The 13,669-nt window shown below is 57.9% G+C and overlaps 2 protein-coding genes across 2 annotated transcripts; one reads left to right on the plus strand and one right to left on the minus strand.

Moving 5' to 3' along the window:
* Positions 1 to 1,694: 1,694 nt before the first annotated feature.
* LOC135286387 (zinc finger protein OZF-like) lies at positions 1,695 to 8,644 on the plus strand. Its single transcript, XM_064399521.1, has 2 exons — positions 1,695 to 1,857; positions 6,964 to 8,644. The coding sequence occupies exon 2, from the start codon at positions 7,074 to 7,076 to the stop codon at positions 8,229 to 8,231; it is 1,158 nt and encodes a 385-aa protein (XP_064255591.1). The 5' UTR covers positions 1,695 to 1,857; positions 6,964 to 7,073; the 3' UTR covers positions 8,232 to 8,644.
* Positions 8,645 to 8,934: 290 nt separating this feature from the next.
* LOC135286320 (uncharacterized) lies at positions 8,935 to 11,860 on the minus strand (the record flags this gene model as incomplete). The annotated part of the gene is given in 4 exon segments (XM_064399434.1): positions 8,935 to 10,305; positions 10,730 to 11,002; positions 11,465 to 11,491; positions 11,494 to 11,860. Coding segments are annotated over 4 exon segments (744 nt in total), but the record flags the coding sequence as incomplete, so codon positions are not given.
* Between the last annotated feature and the right edge of the window lie 1,809 nt (positions 11,861 to 13,669).

Raw genomic sequence — 13,669 nt, forward strand, 5'->3', positions numbered from 1 at the left:
CTCAGCTTGCACCCTGTCTTTGTCCCTGGGCCCTGTTCAGCTCTGTGCCCTGTTCCTGCCCCAATAAACCCAGTTTGCTGCAGACCCTACACAGAGCCATCGTGCCTCCTTTGTCAGCTTTATAAAGCAGCCGTGAGCTTGGGGCTCCTGAGTGCCGGACGCTCCAAGGGCCTCGGCAGCGCCAGGACGCTCCAGCCTGGGACAGCCAGGCAGCTGAGGAGGAAGTCACTGCCCCTTTCCCCTCTCTCCTGCTCCATCTCCCAGCCCAGCATGGCTGCAGGACAACCTCACTACCAACGCCATCCTGACAGGGATGGACTGGGGGGATTGCCTTCCCCTTCCCTCTGCCAGGGAGGCAAATCCCATCTTCTCCTTCTCTGCCCTCCTTCCTCTCCTCATGTTGTCCTTCATCCATCCACGTTCCTTTCCCTTCTCCTTCCTCCCTTCTTCCTTCCTCTCCTTCTGCCTTTTCCTTTTCCCTTCTCGCTGTCTCTTCCTCTCCTTGTCCTTCCTCCCCCAGACACTGAGCTGTGGACAGAGACCAGGGAGAACAAATCCCTGCCTCAGAACCTCGTGGAAGAGGCCATTTGGAACGGCTCCAGGGCACAGGAATCCAAAGGGGAGGAAAAGCCCCAGAGATCCCACACGAGGAGGGGCTGCAAAGCCAGCCCGGGGAGCTGTGAGGAGGTAAAACCCTCCCTGTGCTGGGAAGGGTGTGGGGAATGTGAGAAGAGCTTCAGGCAGAGCTCAGCCCATTCCTGGCACCTCCAAAGACAACAGTGCTGGATGCAGAGATCCATGGGGATACATAGATCCCCCTGCAGATCCATGGGGATGCAGAGATCCCCCTGCAGATCCATGGGGATGCAGAGATGCCCCTGCAGATCCATGGGGATGCAGAGATGCCCCTGCAGCCCCCGCAGGAGCCACGCTGGAGCACGGCGGTGCCTGAGAGGAGGCTGTGGCCCCGTGGCCAGAGGGGCCCCGCTGGAGCAGCCTGTCCTGGCAGGACTGAGCCCGGGGCACAGTGACCCACGCTGCAGCAGCTGGAGGGGGCTGTGCCCATGGCATGGACTCGGGCTGCAGAAGTTCCTGCACAAGTCTGCGGTGGGAGAGAGCCCAGGCTGCAGCAGGGGAACGACTCCTGTCCCTGAGCAGAGGGAGAAGCCCCGGGCATGAACTGAGCACGGCCCCATTCCCTGTCTGCGGCCCTGCCGGGGCAGGAGGTGCAGCGGGAAGGAGGGAGCCGTGGGGAAAGCTGCATTTAAGGGTCTGCACTTACTTCTCATTATCCTGCTCTGAGATTTTGGAGTTCTCTGTCAGAAATCTCTCCCCTCCCCCACTCATGTACGGGGTTTTGGGGCGGTTTTCCCTTTTTGAAGGAAATCAAAGCGATGCACGGATGCTCCTGATTAGGGGCAGGAGAAGCGAGGCTGCAGGGCTTCCCGCTTAGGCGGAGGCACGGCAGGCGCAGGGCTGGGAAAGGCGTGGCGGGAGCTGCGGAGCAGTTTGTTGGCGCTGGCAGCTCAATGCCGCCGCGGGCCCGGGCCCGTTCCAGGGCTGTTCCTCAGCTCCGGCTCTGCCCTCAGGCAGCGCGGGGGGCGCGGAGAGCGCGGGGCGAGGCTGTGCCGCGTGCAGAGCCCGCCCGTGGCTGCCATTGGGCGGCGGTGGCGTCAGTCGTGGGTGCGGCGCGCTGATTGGCGGGAGCGGGGCGGAGGCGGGCCCCGGCGGCGGGCCTCGGGCGGCGGTGGCGCAGCAGCGGCGGCATTGGCGGAGCGCGTGTGCGGGCCCGGGAGCGGCGGCAGCGGCCGGAGCCCGGGGAGGCGGCGGCGGAGCTCGGAGGCGGCCCCGGCGCAGGTGGGAGCCGCGCTGGGCTGTGCGGGGGCTCGGGGCTGGCTGCGGGCCTCGGGGGCGGCAGGGGGCTGGGGCGGGTGGCTTGTGCCGTGCCCGGCCCGTGTTGGCCCTGGGCTGAGGGCGCTGCGGGAGCGGCTGCCCGCGGTCTCCTTGCCGCCGCTGCCTCGGCAGGAGCCGCTGCCGGAGCAGCGCTGGCTCGGCGCGCTTGCTGTGGGCAGGACGGAGGTGGCTGCCCCGTGGCCGGGGCTGTGCGGGGCAGTTCCCGTGGCCGGAGGTTTCTGTGGCCCGAGGAGAGCGAGGAGTCCTGGAAAAGTGACTTTCTTGCTGGGCAGAGGCACAGGCCGTGGGGCATTGGCCAGGCGCTCTCTGCCATTGCTGTAGTACGCAGCCTCCTTTGGATCCTCATGGTTGGGCTTCCCAGGGGCTGGTCCATAGTGTTGTAGGAATTGTTCTGGTGACCGTTCATGTTTTTGACACTTTTGGGTGCTCCCTCCTCAGCGCTGCATCACCTGAGGACTTTTCTCTAAATAAATCATCGCATGCTTGGATTCCCAACTGATTTCCTGAACTTGTGGTCGCTGAAAACTCCAGTGTCGTAATGCACACGATATAACACAGACATTGAGAGCACATGGTGGAGTGGGCAGAGGGATGCTTCCCCCCAATTATTTTAGTGACGTTTTCTCAGCATTCTCCATTTGCTGCTTCCCTTTGCAGCTGAACCCATTTCTGTTGCAGAGTCAGATATCCTCCCCATGGGCTCTGCCTTGAGCTGTGCAAATCCCATCAGTGCAAGCAGGCAGAGCTTGGGGTGAGGGGCAGAGGGAATGAGCCCAATTCCTGCCCCGGGCAAGAGACCCGGGTCCATTGTCCACACTTTGCCCCAGCAGTGTTAATTTGCATTTCTAAAGCTCCTCTCCTGGCTGTCTGGAATGAAGCTTCTCTTTCAGGGCAGTAATCTGGTGACTCCTGTGTTCCTTCCCCCCACCTCCCATTGCTTTTTTTTGGTAGCTTCTGTTTTTTGGGGGTTTTTTTTGATACTATTCTGTTTAACTGTTTCGGAGTTAAAGGGTCGCCTTTAAACCTCTTCTAGTTTTTAAAAATGCAACTTGAAATTGAGCATCGAGAAACCCAGATCAAAATTGTGCTATCACTAAAGACATGCACACACATACCTAAAGAGCCTCTGGTTCTCTTAAGAATAAAAATTGATTCTGACACCCCTGGCCCAAACCTTATTGACTGTATAAAAGTATGATTATTTAGAAACAAAAAAGTCTTTATGTTATATACTTATCACTGCAACTCTCCAGCATTTCTAGTATTAGAAACTCAAGGCATTATGTGATTCTGGCCAGGATGTGCAACACAAATCATTTCATCCACACACAGCCCAGCTGTGCAGAGAAAATCATTCCATGACACACGGCTTTTACTAATTTTTCCCTAAACTTTATACCATCCAAAACTCATAGAAATGCTCTGGTTCGATGTTCATTGCTTCTAAGATGTGTAGTTTTTTATATTTGGTTTCCTATTGGACCCGGATTTCTTCCCCTCTGCTTTTCATTAGGTCCACACTGGTGGATTTCCTTCTCAGCCTTTTCCAGAGCAGGTGTCTCCAGCTCTGCCGGGGGCAGTGTCTGGGGTAGCTGTTGGTTGCTGTTTGCTGCTGGGCGTTGATGTTTTGTTGCTGGTCGTTATCTCTGTGGGTATCTTTTGGGCTGTTGCCAGTCTGTTGGGATGTTAAACTCATCTCTGTTCAGTGGTGAAACATCCCTTAAAAGAAACCTTTAAAATTCCTTTCCCCAAGGCAAAGGCAAACCAAGCCTGAGTAGAGGAAGAAGCTTTAAAAGAAATAACCTTGGTGTATTTTCCATCAATGCCACGGCAGGCAGCCCAGTGTGTGAGTGTAGGTGAGAGGCAGAGTGGAATTGTGCCGTGGTGTTCCCCAGCAGCTGTGGCGAGTGCAGGCCCAGCCAGCGCTGAAGCTGCAGCAGGGGCAGCAAGGATTGGCCCCGGTGGCTGGAGCTGGCAGAGGAGGGTGGCCAGGCCGAGGATTGCAGCAGAGGATGTGTGGGCAGGCGCAGGGGCTTGGCCCGCTGTGGAGCCCTGGCTGCTGCTGCGTTGCCTTGAGTGCAGGCTCAGGGGCGGCCTGCCATCCTCCTGCTGCAGGCGGGAAGTGCAAATCTCCGGGCCTGCAGAGCCTGGAGCCCAGGCTGAGGGGTCCCCCCGTGTTCAGCTGTGCTGGCGGCTGTTTCTGGCCTCGGGGACACTTGGCATGGGCCACTTGGCCACCTGTGCTGCTGCTTTGCCCTGCTTAAGCAGGAGCCGATGTCCTGGCTGGGTGTTGGGAGCAGCAAAGTGCCAAGGCAGGCTCTGTGCCAGCCCAGCTTCCTGTGGGAGAGATTTCACAGGAGCCAGGATTCTGGCCGCAGCCTACCTTAAATGTACATCCCTTATCTGCACCCTGCACTAGGTGGAGAATTGCCAGTGTAAGGAATTCCAGACTTGAATTATAATTGAGATAATTGAATATCTGCCCTGAATATCTCTTCTTCTTGCCAAAGCCAATGGCAAAAGCCATTCCCATGGCATCTTGGTTTCTATCAGCAGTTTCCAAAGGTGTTTCTTTCTTTCCCCATTCATTCTTTCTACCTGACCAGAGCTCTGAGGGTGCCAGGGATTATGGAAGTCCCATTGCATTCCTAAAGCTGCCATAACCCCCGAATGATCTTTTCTGTAAAATGAGTTCCCCTGTCTGAGTCTATTGTTGCCACAATTCCTTCACTTGGAATTCCTTTAGAAATAGCTTAATAGGTGATCCAGTGGATGCTGAAGCAGTCAGAATTGTTTCTGCCCCCCTGTTAGGTGGCATGTTGTCAGCAGAAGATATTGGAGCCTTCCTGCTCAGGGCATTTCAGTGCTGGGCTCTCACAAGCACACACAGCTCTGCCTGTTGAGCTGACCATGAGGGGAAACGTGTGCTCTGTCTGATTCCTTTTCCTTAATAAGAGCGTGTCTTGTAACTCTTTTCCCTTCTGCTGCCCTTGCAGAGCCATCCATAAACACATTTTCTCCCTCAGGCCAGGGAATGTGTCATCAATCTCTCCCAGCCTGGGTCTGGAGCTCTGTCCCTTGAATGCAGTCCTGGGTTTCTTGCCAGCCCCTCTCCAGGCTTTTCAAACAGGAGGCTGGGTTAAACCCTTCCCCTGTCCTCAGTTCTAAATCCTCCTGTGCCACTGAACAAGTTTCATCCTGTAATACCCGAGCACTGCTCCTCCATTTAGAGGCTCTTTTGGTTGTCAAAGCTTTAACTTGATGCCAGGCTTGAACAGCAAGAGATCCTTGTGCCATCAGTTTTTGGGCCTGAGTTCCCATGAAAGCTGTGTCTGCACAATTCTAAGACAATGAGACCACTCGTTGGGTTAACCATTTTAGCCCAATAATTCCTTTGGCATGTTCCTGTTGAACATCCACCTATCATTGAAATTCTTTTTCCTTGTCTAGGAGGGCCAGGTCAGGAGCCTCAGTTATTCTGCTTTTTAACTCTTGAAAATTCTGTGTTTCCTCCTGGTGTCCATCCATCCAGTGTTCTTGACTGCGGGGTTTGGAGAGATGCCTCTGTTGTAGCCTTGCTGCAGCCCCACCCTCAGGCAGCGCTCAGCTAATCAGAGCGTGTGGGTGTTCATCCCTGGTGTTGGGCCCCTCAGGGCCTTCCTGGATGGGGGAAACCCTCCTGAGACAGTTCTGTGCCAGGAAAAGGAGATGCACAGGACTCTTTCGGTCTCAGCTCCTGGTTTATTGTTATCTTTTCTGAAGTTTTGCCCGCTGTCCACACCAGACTCAGCTCCCAAGAAAGGCACAACAAAATGGCTACAAGATGTACAGATTCAAGGTCTTTTAAAGTTGCTTTATCAAATAACTCTTAAAACGTCCTTTATTTCTATTTATCCACCAATAACTCATCCCTTGACTTTCCACGTAACCTCTGCATTGCAGCTTTATTCACGAATTATTTTGTGCCACCAACACTGCAGAAAATGGAGCAGACAAAGAAGAAGAAGAAGACAGGGACTACGCCCAAAATCCTCCATCTTGCTTCAGGCTATGTCCATAGTAAAAAATCACGGAAGCTGAATTTCTCACCCAGTGACATACTATACTACACTGTATTATCTGTTTCACACTTTGGTAGACTCTAGTCTATCTTGAAGTCCTGGAAGCTTTCTCCATGGGCAAAGGTCAAAGGCAGTGTTTCACTGGGGGTCAGAACCCCTCAGAGCAGACAGAGAAATACTCCCTGTGCCCTGGGTTCCCACAGGAGCGCGCGGCGCTGATGACTCAGCAGTGTCCAGGCAGCTCCCAGCGTTCCCCACCTGGACCCCCCTCGGCCCCAGCGCCCCCCGGGAGGGGAATTTGGGGAGGTGGGAGTGGGGCAGCGCCAAGGCCGGGCCCCCCGCGCTGTCCTGGCGGGAGCGGCTGCAGTGGGGACCGAGTGCGGGCGGGAGCGGCCGAGAGCCCAGCGCTGCCCCAGCCCGACCTGCCCCAGCTCCATCCCTGCCCCTGCGCTGGGATGCTGTGGCTTTGGGGGGAAGAGGGAGCCGGCAGTGGGTGCTGGGCCTGGGGCAGGAGGAGAAGGGAAGGAGAAGCAGGGTTGAGGAACAAAATGGTCAAACGCTGCACGTGGGAGGAGAAGGTGGGATTGTGCAGGAGAAGGAGGAATAGCAGGAGGAAGAAGAGTGTGAGGAAGAGTAGGGACACATGAGGAGGAGTAGGAGCAGAAACAGGAATCAACACAAGGTTGCACCTCTCCCTGTGTCTGCAACCTCCCTCCTGCCCCAGGCATGTTTTGCCCCCTCACCTCGGCATGCAGCAGGTGACCAGGGAGGTGGTTCCCCAATTTTCATTGGGGTGAATCTTGGTGTTTCTGAGCTTTTGTGGGTTAAATGTGGGTGCTTTGGATTTTTGTGGGGGCTAAATCTTTATATTTTGGAAGGGTTTTTTACTGAATCCTGATGCTGAATGATGTTTGTGGATTTTTTGATCTCTGTCTTGATGTTTAGAGGATTTTTGAGCTCAGTCTTAGTATTTTGGTGATTCTTACAGACACAGGATGCCCAAGGACTTCATGAGATAAAGTGCGGCAAGGAGTCCGAGGCCCTCTCATCTCGTATTTTCCCCCAAACCAGGATTTTTCATTCCCATGGTGTGTCTGGATGGAGGAAGAAAAGCCCTGGAGATTCCGCACGAGGAGGGGCTGCAAACCCAGCCCAGGGAGCTGCGGGGAGGAAAGAGCCCCCCTGAGCCAGGAAGGCGGCCAGAGATCCAGGCAGAGCTCAGAGCTGGTGGAGAAGCCTCACGGCAGGGAGAAGCCCCACGAGTGCTTGGAATGTGGGAAGGGTTTCAGCCGGCACTTTGACCTGATCCAGCACCAGGTGATCCACACTGGGGAACGGCCCTACGAGTGTGAGGAGTGTGGGAAGAGCTTCAGCCACAGCTCCAGCCTGATCCGGCACCAGCGGTTCCACACTGGGGAACGGCCCTTTGAGTGTGGGAAATGTGGGAAGAGCTTCAGCCAGAGCTCCAGTCTGACTCAACACCGGAGGATCCACACTGGGGAAAAGCCCTTTGAGTGTGGGGAATGTGGGAAGAGCTTCAGCTACAAGCAGAACCTGATGCAACACCAGGTGATCCACACCGGGGATCGGCCTTATGAGTGTGGGGAATGTGGGATGGGCTTCAACCAGAAGGCCGCGATGCTGCAACACCAGAGGATCCACACTGGGGAAAAGCCCTTTGAGTGTGGGGAATGTGGGAAGAGCTTCAGGTGCAGCTCTGGCCTGAGGAAACATGAGAGGATCCACACTGGGGAAAAGCCCTGTGAGTGTGGGGTGTGTGGGAAGAGCTTCAGCTTGAAGTGCCAGCTGACGGAACACCAGAAGATCCACTCTAGGGAAAAGCCCTACAAGTGTGGGGAGTGTGGGAAGAGCTTCACAGGAAGCACGGCCCTGATTCGGCACCAGGTGATCCACACAGGGGAACGGCCCTACACCTGCTTGGAATGTGGGAAGAGCTATGGGTGGCACTCTGACCTGAGAAAACACGAGCGCATCCACACTGGGGAGAAACCCTACGAGTGTCCCCAGTGTGGGAAGAGGTTTCAAAGGAGCTCCGATCTCCTCAAACATGAGCGGATTCACACAGAGGAGAGGCCCTTCCGCTGCCCCGACTGTGGGAAGGGCTTCAAGCACAACTCCCACCTCATCATCCACCAGCGCATCCACACTGGGGAGAGGCCCTACGAGTGTGGGGAGTGTGGGATGAGCTTCTCCACAAGCTCAACCTTGACCAGACACCAACAGAGGCGCCACTAAGGGAAGCCCTGTGAGTGCCCTGAGTGCGGGAAGAGCTTCGTGCGCTGCTCCAGCTCCATCCCCCATGGGAGGATCCACTTTGGATGATCCCCAGTGATCCCCGTTGGGCAGAGCCCTGGTGACCCCTTATGGGGGATAAAACAGAGAGTAAACAATGGAGCTGATACAGGGGCCTGATATCTGAGGCCTGATGGAGCAGAAACTGTGGGAGATACAGACACAGATAAAGGGTCCTTGGGCAAGAAGTGACCAAGAAACATGTGAGACTTTGTGATAAGATGATGTTATCAGGTGATGTGATGTCATGAACAATGTGTAACCAATGGGAAATTGTTACCAAAAATAGAGCCCTATATAAGCACCATACAAGTCAAACTCCTTTTATACACAGTAAAATTGGCTTCTGATCTAAACTCAGATGTCCCCATCTCTCCATGGTCGATAACCCCTGTTCTGGGTGATCCCCACTGGGTGGGGAGAAGGTGTTGGAGAGATTTCTTTCCCTTCTCCTTGTGCTGCTGTGATTTGGTTGGTAATAAATTCACTCCCTGTGCCCAGGCTGGGTCTGTTGTCCCCGTGCTGGTGCTCCAGGCGGGATCTCTCCTGTTCCTTCTCTCATCTCTCCGGCCTCTCCTCAGCCAATCAGAGAATGCAGTGCACAGGAGTCAGCCAATCAGAGGGAGCAGGTCTGATGACTCACCAGTTGCCGGGCAGACCCGCAGCACCCAGTGTTCCCCACCTGGCCCCCCCTCCCTGCCCAGTCACAGCCCCCCCGCGGGGTCCCCCCAAGTCCCTCCCCAGTGCCCCCCATAAACTGGACTGGGTTTAACTGGGAAGCTTTACTGGGAACACTGGGAGCAGCTGGGCAGGGCAGAGTGACAGCGGGGCTGGGGGGACACACGAGCCCCCCAAAATCAGTGCAGGGACAGAGTGGGGGGTCCTGGCCGGGCCCGAGGCCACGGGGAGGGGCTGCGGCCGGCGGCGGCTCAGGAGCTCTGTGGGCAGAGAAAAGGGGGTGACACCGGGCTGGGGGCCCCGGGGGGAGCACACACGCTCCAGGAGAGGGGGGACACGACCCCCGGGACCCCTCCCTCACTTTCTTGCGCAGGGAGAAGCCGAGCCCCAGCGCCAGGAAGACGAATCCCAACACAGAACCCTGATCCCAGTCAGCATCTTCCTGCGGGCAGTGTCTGGCAGCATCTCTGGGGATTCCAGAGGGGTCAGGACCTCCAAACCTTCTCACAGACATCACAAGCCCCTTCAAGCTCCCTACCCATCGCCCCCAGCTTACTCAGGACCCCCTGAAACGTCCCCCCAATCCCTTCCCAGCCTCCCCAGGACCCACCAAAGCCCCTCCTGTCCCTCTCAGCATGACACAACCACCTCCCTGTTGCCCCCCACCATCCTAGAACCCCCAAACCCTCTCCCAGTTCCTTCCCAGCCCCACATGGATTCACCAAGACCCCTCCCAATCTCTTCCCAGCACAACCAACCTCAACCCAACCTCTGCCATCCCCAATCTCCTTCCAGCCCCTCCAGGCTCACTCATATCCCTCCCAGTCACACCCAGCACCCCAAACACACTCCCAGCCACACCCAGCACCCCAAACTCTCCCAGTGCCCACCAGGACCGTCCCAACTCCATCCCACCCTCCCCAGCATCCTCCAAACTCCTTCTCAGCCCTTCCAGACCCACGAGCCTCTCTCCCAGTTTCAACCAGGCTCTCTCCAACTCTCTCCCAGTTGCTCCCAGCACATCCCAGTGCCTCTCCCAGCACCCCCAGTGCTTCCCCCGTGCCCCAGTGCTGGCTCAGGGGTGCTCCAGGCTGACGTGCTCCACCTGGCAGCTGCAGGTGACCCCACACTGGGGGCAGTTTCCAGCAGCACCAGCAGCTGGTGGCTCCAGTCCCCACTGGGAACCACATGGGTGGCCATCACAGAGAGCTCCTGCTGGCCCTGGAACCACCTCAGCTGGATGTGGGCAGGGTAGAAATCCATCACGGAGCAGAGCAGGCGGCCGGGGCTGGGCTGGGAGCTCGAGGGCACCAGCGAGATGGACACGGTGGGATGGGCACTGGGAGAGAGTGGGGACACACTGGGATCAGCTGGGAGGAACTGGGAGAGAGAGGGGAGGGGTGGAATGGCCTTGAGAGGGACAGGGAATGGAGTAGAAGGGACTGGAAATGCACTCGGAATTGCCTGGGAGAGACTGGGATTGGACTGGGATGCATTGGGATAGACTGGGAGAGGAAGGGGGGGAACTGGGAGAGAGGGTGAAGGTCCTAGAGTGAACTGGGAACAGCCTGGGAATGGGCTGGGAGAGACTGGGATGGACTGGGAATGGAGTGGAATGGACTGGGGTCACTGGGTTGGACTCGGAGGGAAGGGAGGGGCCGGGAGGGCTGAGGGCTCTGCGGCGATTCCCAGCCAGGCTTGGAGGGGCTCCAGGGTCACTGCCAGGGCAGGGCCCGAGGGGACACGCTCTGTCCCGCGCTCACCTCGGCGCTCCGTGAGGAACACGGCGGCCGCCTCGGAGTTGCTCCGGCAGTACCAGAGCACCGCGGTCCTTTTGAGCCGCAGGAAATCCGGGAGGTTGTTCCTGTACCCGGCCACCTTCTCCCCAAAGGGGGTGAACCCCACAAAGTGCCCCACAAAGTCGCAGTCGAAGTGCAGGAGCTGCTCCCGGTTGTAGCTGCGCCTCTCCGCGTACTTCACCCTCTCGGTGCCGATAATGAAGTGACACTCAGCCTTTGCAATCCACTGCAACAGCCCTGAGTGTGCGGGACACAGGTCAGGGGTGCACCCCTATCACCCCCAGAGCTCCGGCGCCACCCCGGATCCCCACCCCGCACCCCCTGTGCCCCACAGCCGCCATGGGACCCTCCTGCCCGCGCTGCCTTTTCCTCTTTCCCACCCTTCCCCCATTTCCCCTTTCACATCCTCTCCCCTCCGATCTCCACCCGCTTCCCAAATCACTTTTGAGGTCCCATTCCCCCCTTTCGCACCCTTTCCCCCCAATCCCCAGCCCCCTCGGGCTCAGATTTTGGCTCCCACCCTCACTATTCCCCACTTTCCCACCCTCTCCCAGCCCTTCCCCACCTCCCCCCACCCCTCAGCCCCTCCCGCTCTCCCTTCGGGGGGTCCCCTCCTCCTCCCCTCGATTTCGGGCTCCCCCCTTTGCCCCCTTTTCCCCCTTCTCCCCCCCGGCCCAGCGCCTCCCGCCCCCCGCTCACCCGAGAGCTCGGCGCCCGCAGCCGGGGCGCTGCCAGCAGCAGCAGTGCCAGCAGTGCGGCCGCAGCTGCCGCCCCTCGCCCCGCGGCAGCGCCGGGCAGGGGCCGCAGCCCCAAAGCAGCCGCGCTGCGCCGGGAGCGCCCGCCCGGAGCCTCTGCCCGGCGACTGATGACTCCGCAACGCCCCGCGCTCTCATTGGCTGCGGCGCGCTCCTGCTGCGCTCGGATTGGCTGGGGGGTTCCCGCCACGCTGCAGCCCCGGCTGGGGCTTTTCCAGGCAGGCGGAACCTTGGGGCGCTGGGCAGGTGCGAGCTCAGGTGTGCCCAGAAATGCGCGCCCAGGGCCGCGGGGTCTCGGGGCTGCCCGTGCCGAGGGGTGACGCTGGCCCGATGCCAGGCACCCCCAGAGCCGCTCTGTCCCTGCCCCCCGCAGCGGCACAGCCACAGAAAATGGAACCGAGGGCTCCTGCGTGGGGACAAGGACCGGGAGAGATCCCTCAGCAAACCCGGCACGGGCACAACACCCCGGCCTGGGCACAGGGAGGGAATTTATTACCAACCAAATCACAGCAGCACAAGGAGAGGGCAAAGAAATCTCTCCAGCACCTTCCCCCCACCCAAGGGGGATCGCCCGGATCGGGGTCACCAGGGCTCTGCCCAACGGGGTCACTGGGGATCACCTAGCGCGGATCCTCCCATGGGGGATGGAGCTGGAGCAGCACATGAAGCTCTTCCTGCACTCACAGGGCCTCTCCTGGTGTGGAAGTGCTGGTGAGTGATGATCCCTGAATTCCACCTGAAGCTCTCTGACATTCCCAGCACTCACAGGGCTCTTGTGGTGTGTTTCATATGCTTTAGCCCGGTTAGGTTGTAAATTGGTTTGTTCCATATACACCTTTGTCTGTAGTGGTTCTGCCCTGCTTCTCTCTCTCCTGGCTCACCCCCTCAGTCCAGTGTTCCCCTCCCCGTTCCCCCTAGCAACCCATGTATCTGTTTCTTAATCCCTCCCTGGTGCCCTGTCCATCACTCGGCGGCCCATCCTTTTCCTCTAGAATCTTCCACTCAGGGCATCCAGTGATTGGTTCGGGGGCCCGGGCTCCTCCCCAGGCTTTTCCCTATTGATTGTTCCACTGTTTCTATCACCCTCTCCCCACTCCCACTCTCTTGCTGATTAGTTGAAGACCAGACTCCACCTCTGTATCCTCCCCTCTTTAAAAGTTAGTGTCAGACGCCAGTTCGGGGTCTTCAGCGCTCAGTTGCCCTGGACCCAATAAATCCGGATTACACTGCAGCTGGAGTCCGTCTCCTTTCCTCCTGTTGGGTGGCAGCCCTCTCTTTGCGGATCCTCGTCCCTCAAGGCGAAAGCCTTAGGTGCCCCCCTGACCGGAGCAGGGATCAGGAGAGTGCCCCAGGGCTGCTGGTGGTGCTGGCCACAGCTAGCAGGGACGTTCCCAAGGGGCAATCGCTTTCCCCTTCGAGGCCAGCCGCCGCTGCACAGGGCTGTTCCCCAGAGTGGATCTTGGGGTGCTTGGTGAGGTCGGAGGTGCCACTGAAGCTCTTCCCATATTTCCCACACTGCCAGGGCCTCTCCCCAGTGTGGATGTTCTGGGGTTCCATCAGGCTGGAGCTCAGGCTGAAACCCTTCCCACATTCCAAGCATTCCTGGAGCTTCTCCCTGCCATGAGGCTTCTCCATCAGCTCTGAGTTCTGGCTGGATCTCCAGCTGCCTTCCTGGCTCAGGGGGGCTCTTTCCTCCCTGCAGCTCTCTGGGCTGGGTTTGCAGCCCCTCCTTGTGAGGGATCTCCGGGGCTTTTCCTCCTCCTCCATCCAGCCACACCCAGGGAATGACAAATCCTGGTTCGGGGGAAACCAAGGTGGGAGCGCCTTGGAGTAGAGGCTCCTCCTGCCCAAGTCCTTCTCTAGAACTCAGCAGCAGTCTTGTGTCCATGAAAATATCCACAATATCAAGATTCAGCCCAAAAAAAAAAACTCCACCAGGAGCTCCCTATTGCTGATCTCTTCACTTTTGGGGTTCCAGAGGTTTCCTTTCCTTGGATGATGGGGGTCCAAGGGCTCAAGGTGTTCCCCTTATCCAGCGTTTTGCTTAGGGATGATCCAGGAGCGTTCGGGGGTCCATGGGGTCGCTTTTCCCCTGATGCTCTACTTTGAGATCCCAGGGATCCCTGCTCTACAGGCTCCTCCCCTTTCC

This window comes from Passer domesticus, chromosome 26 (genome assembly GCF_036417665.1).
Source record: "Passer domesticus isolate bPasDom1 chromosome 26, bPasDom1.hap1, whole genome shotgun sequence".
NCBI lineage: Eukaryota > Metazoa > Chordata > Aves > Passeriformes > Passeridae > Passer > Passer domesticus.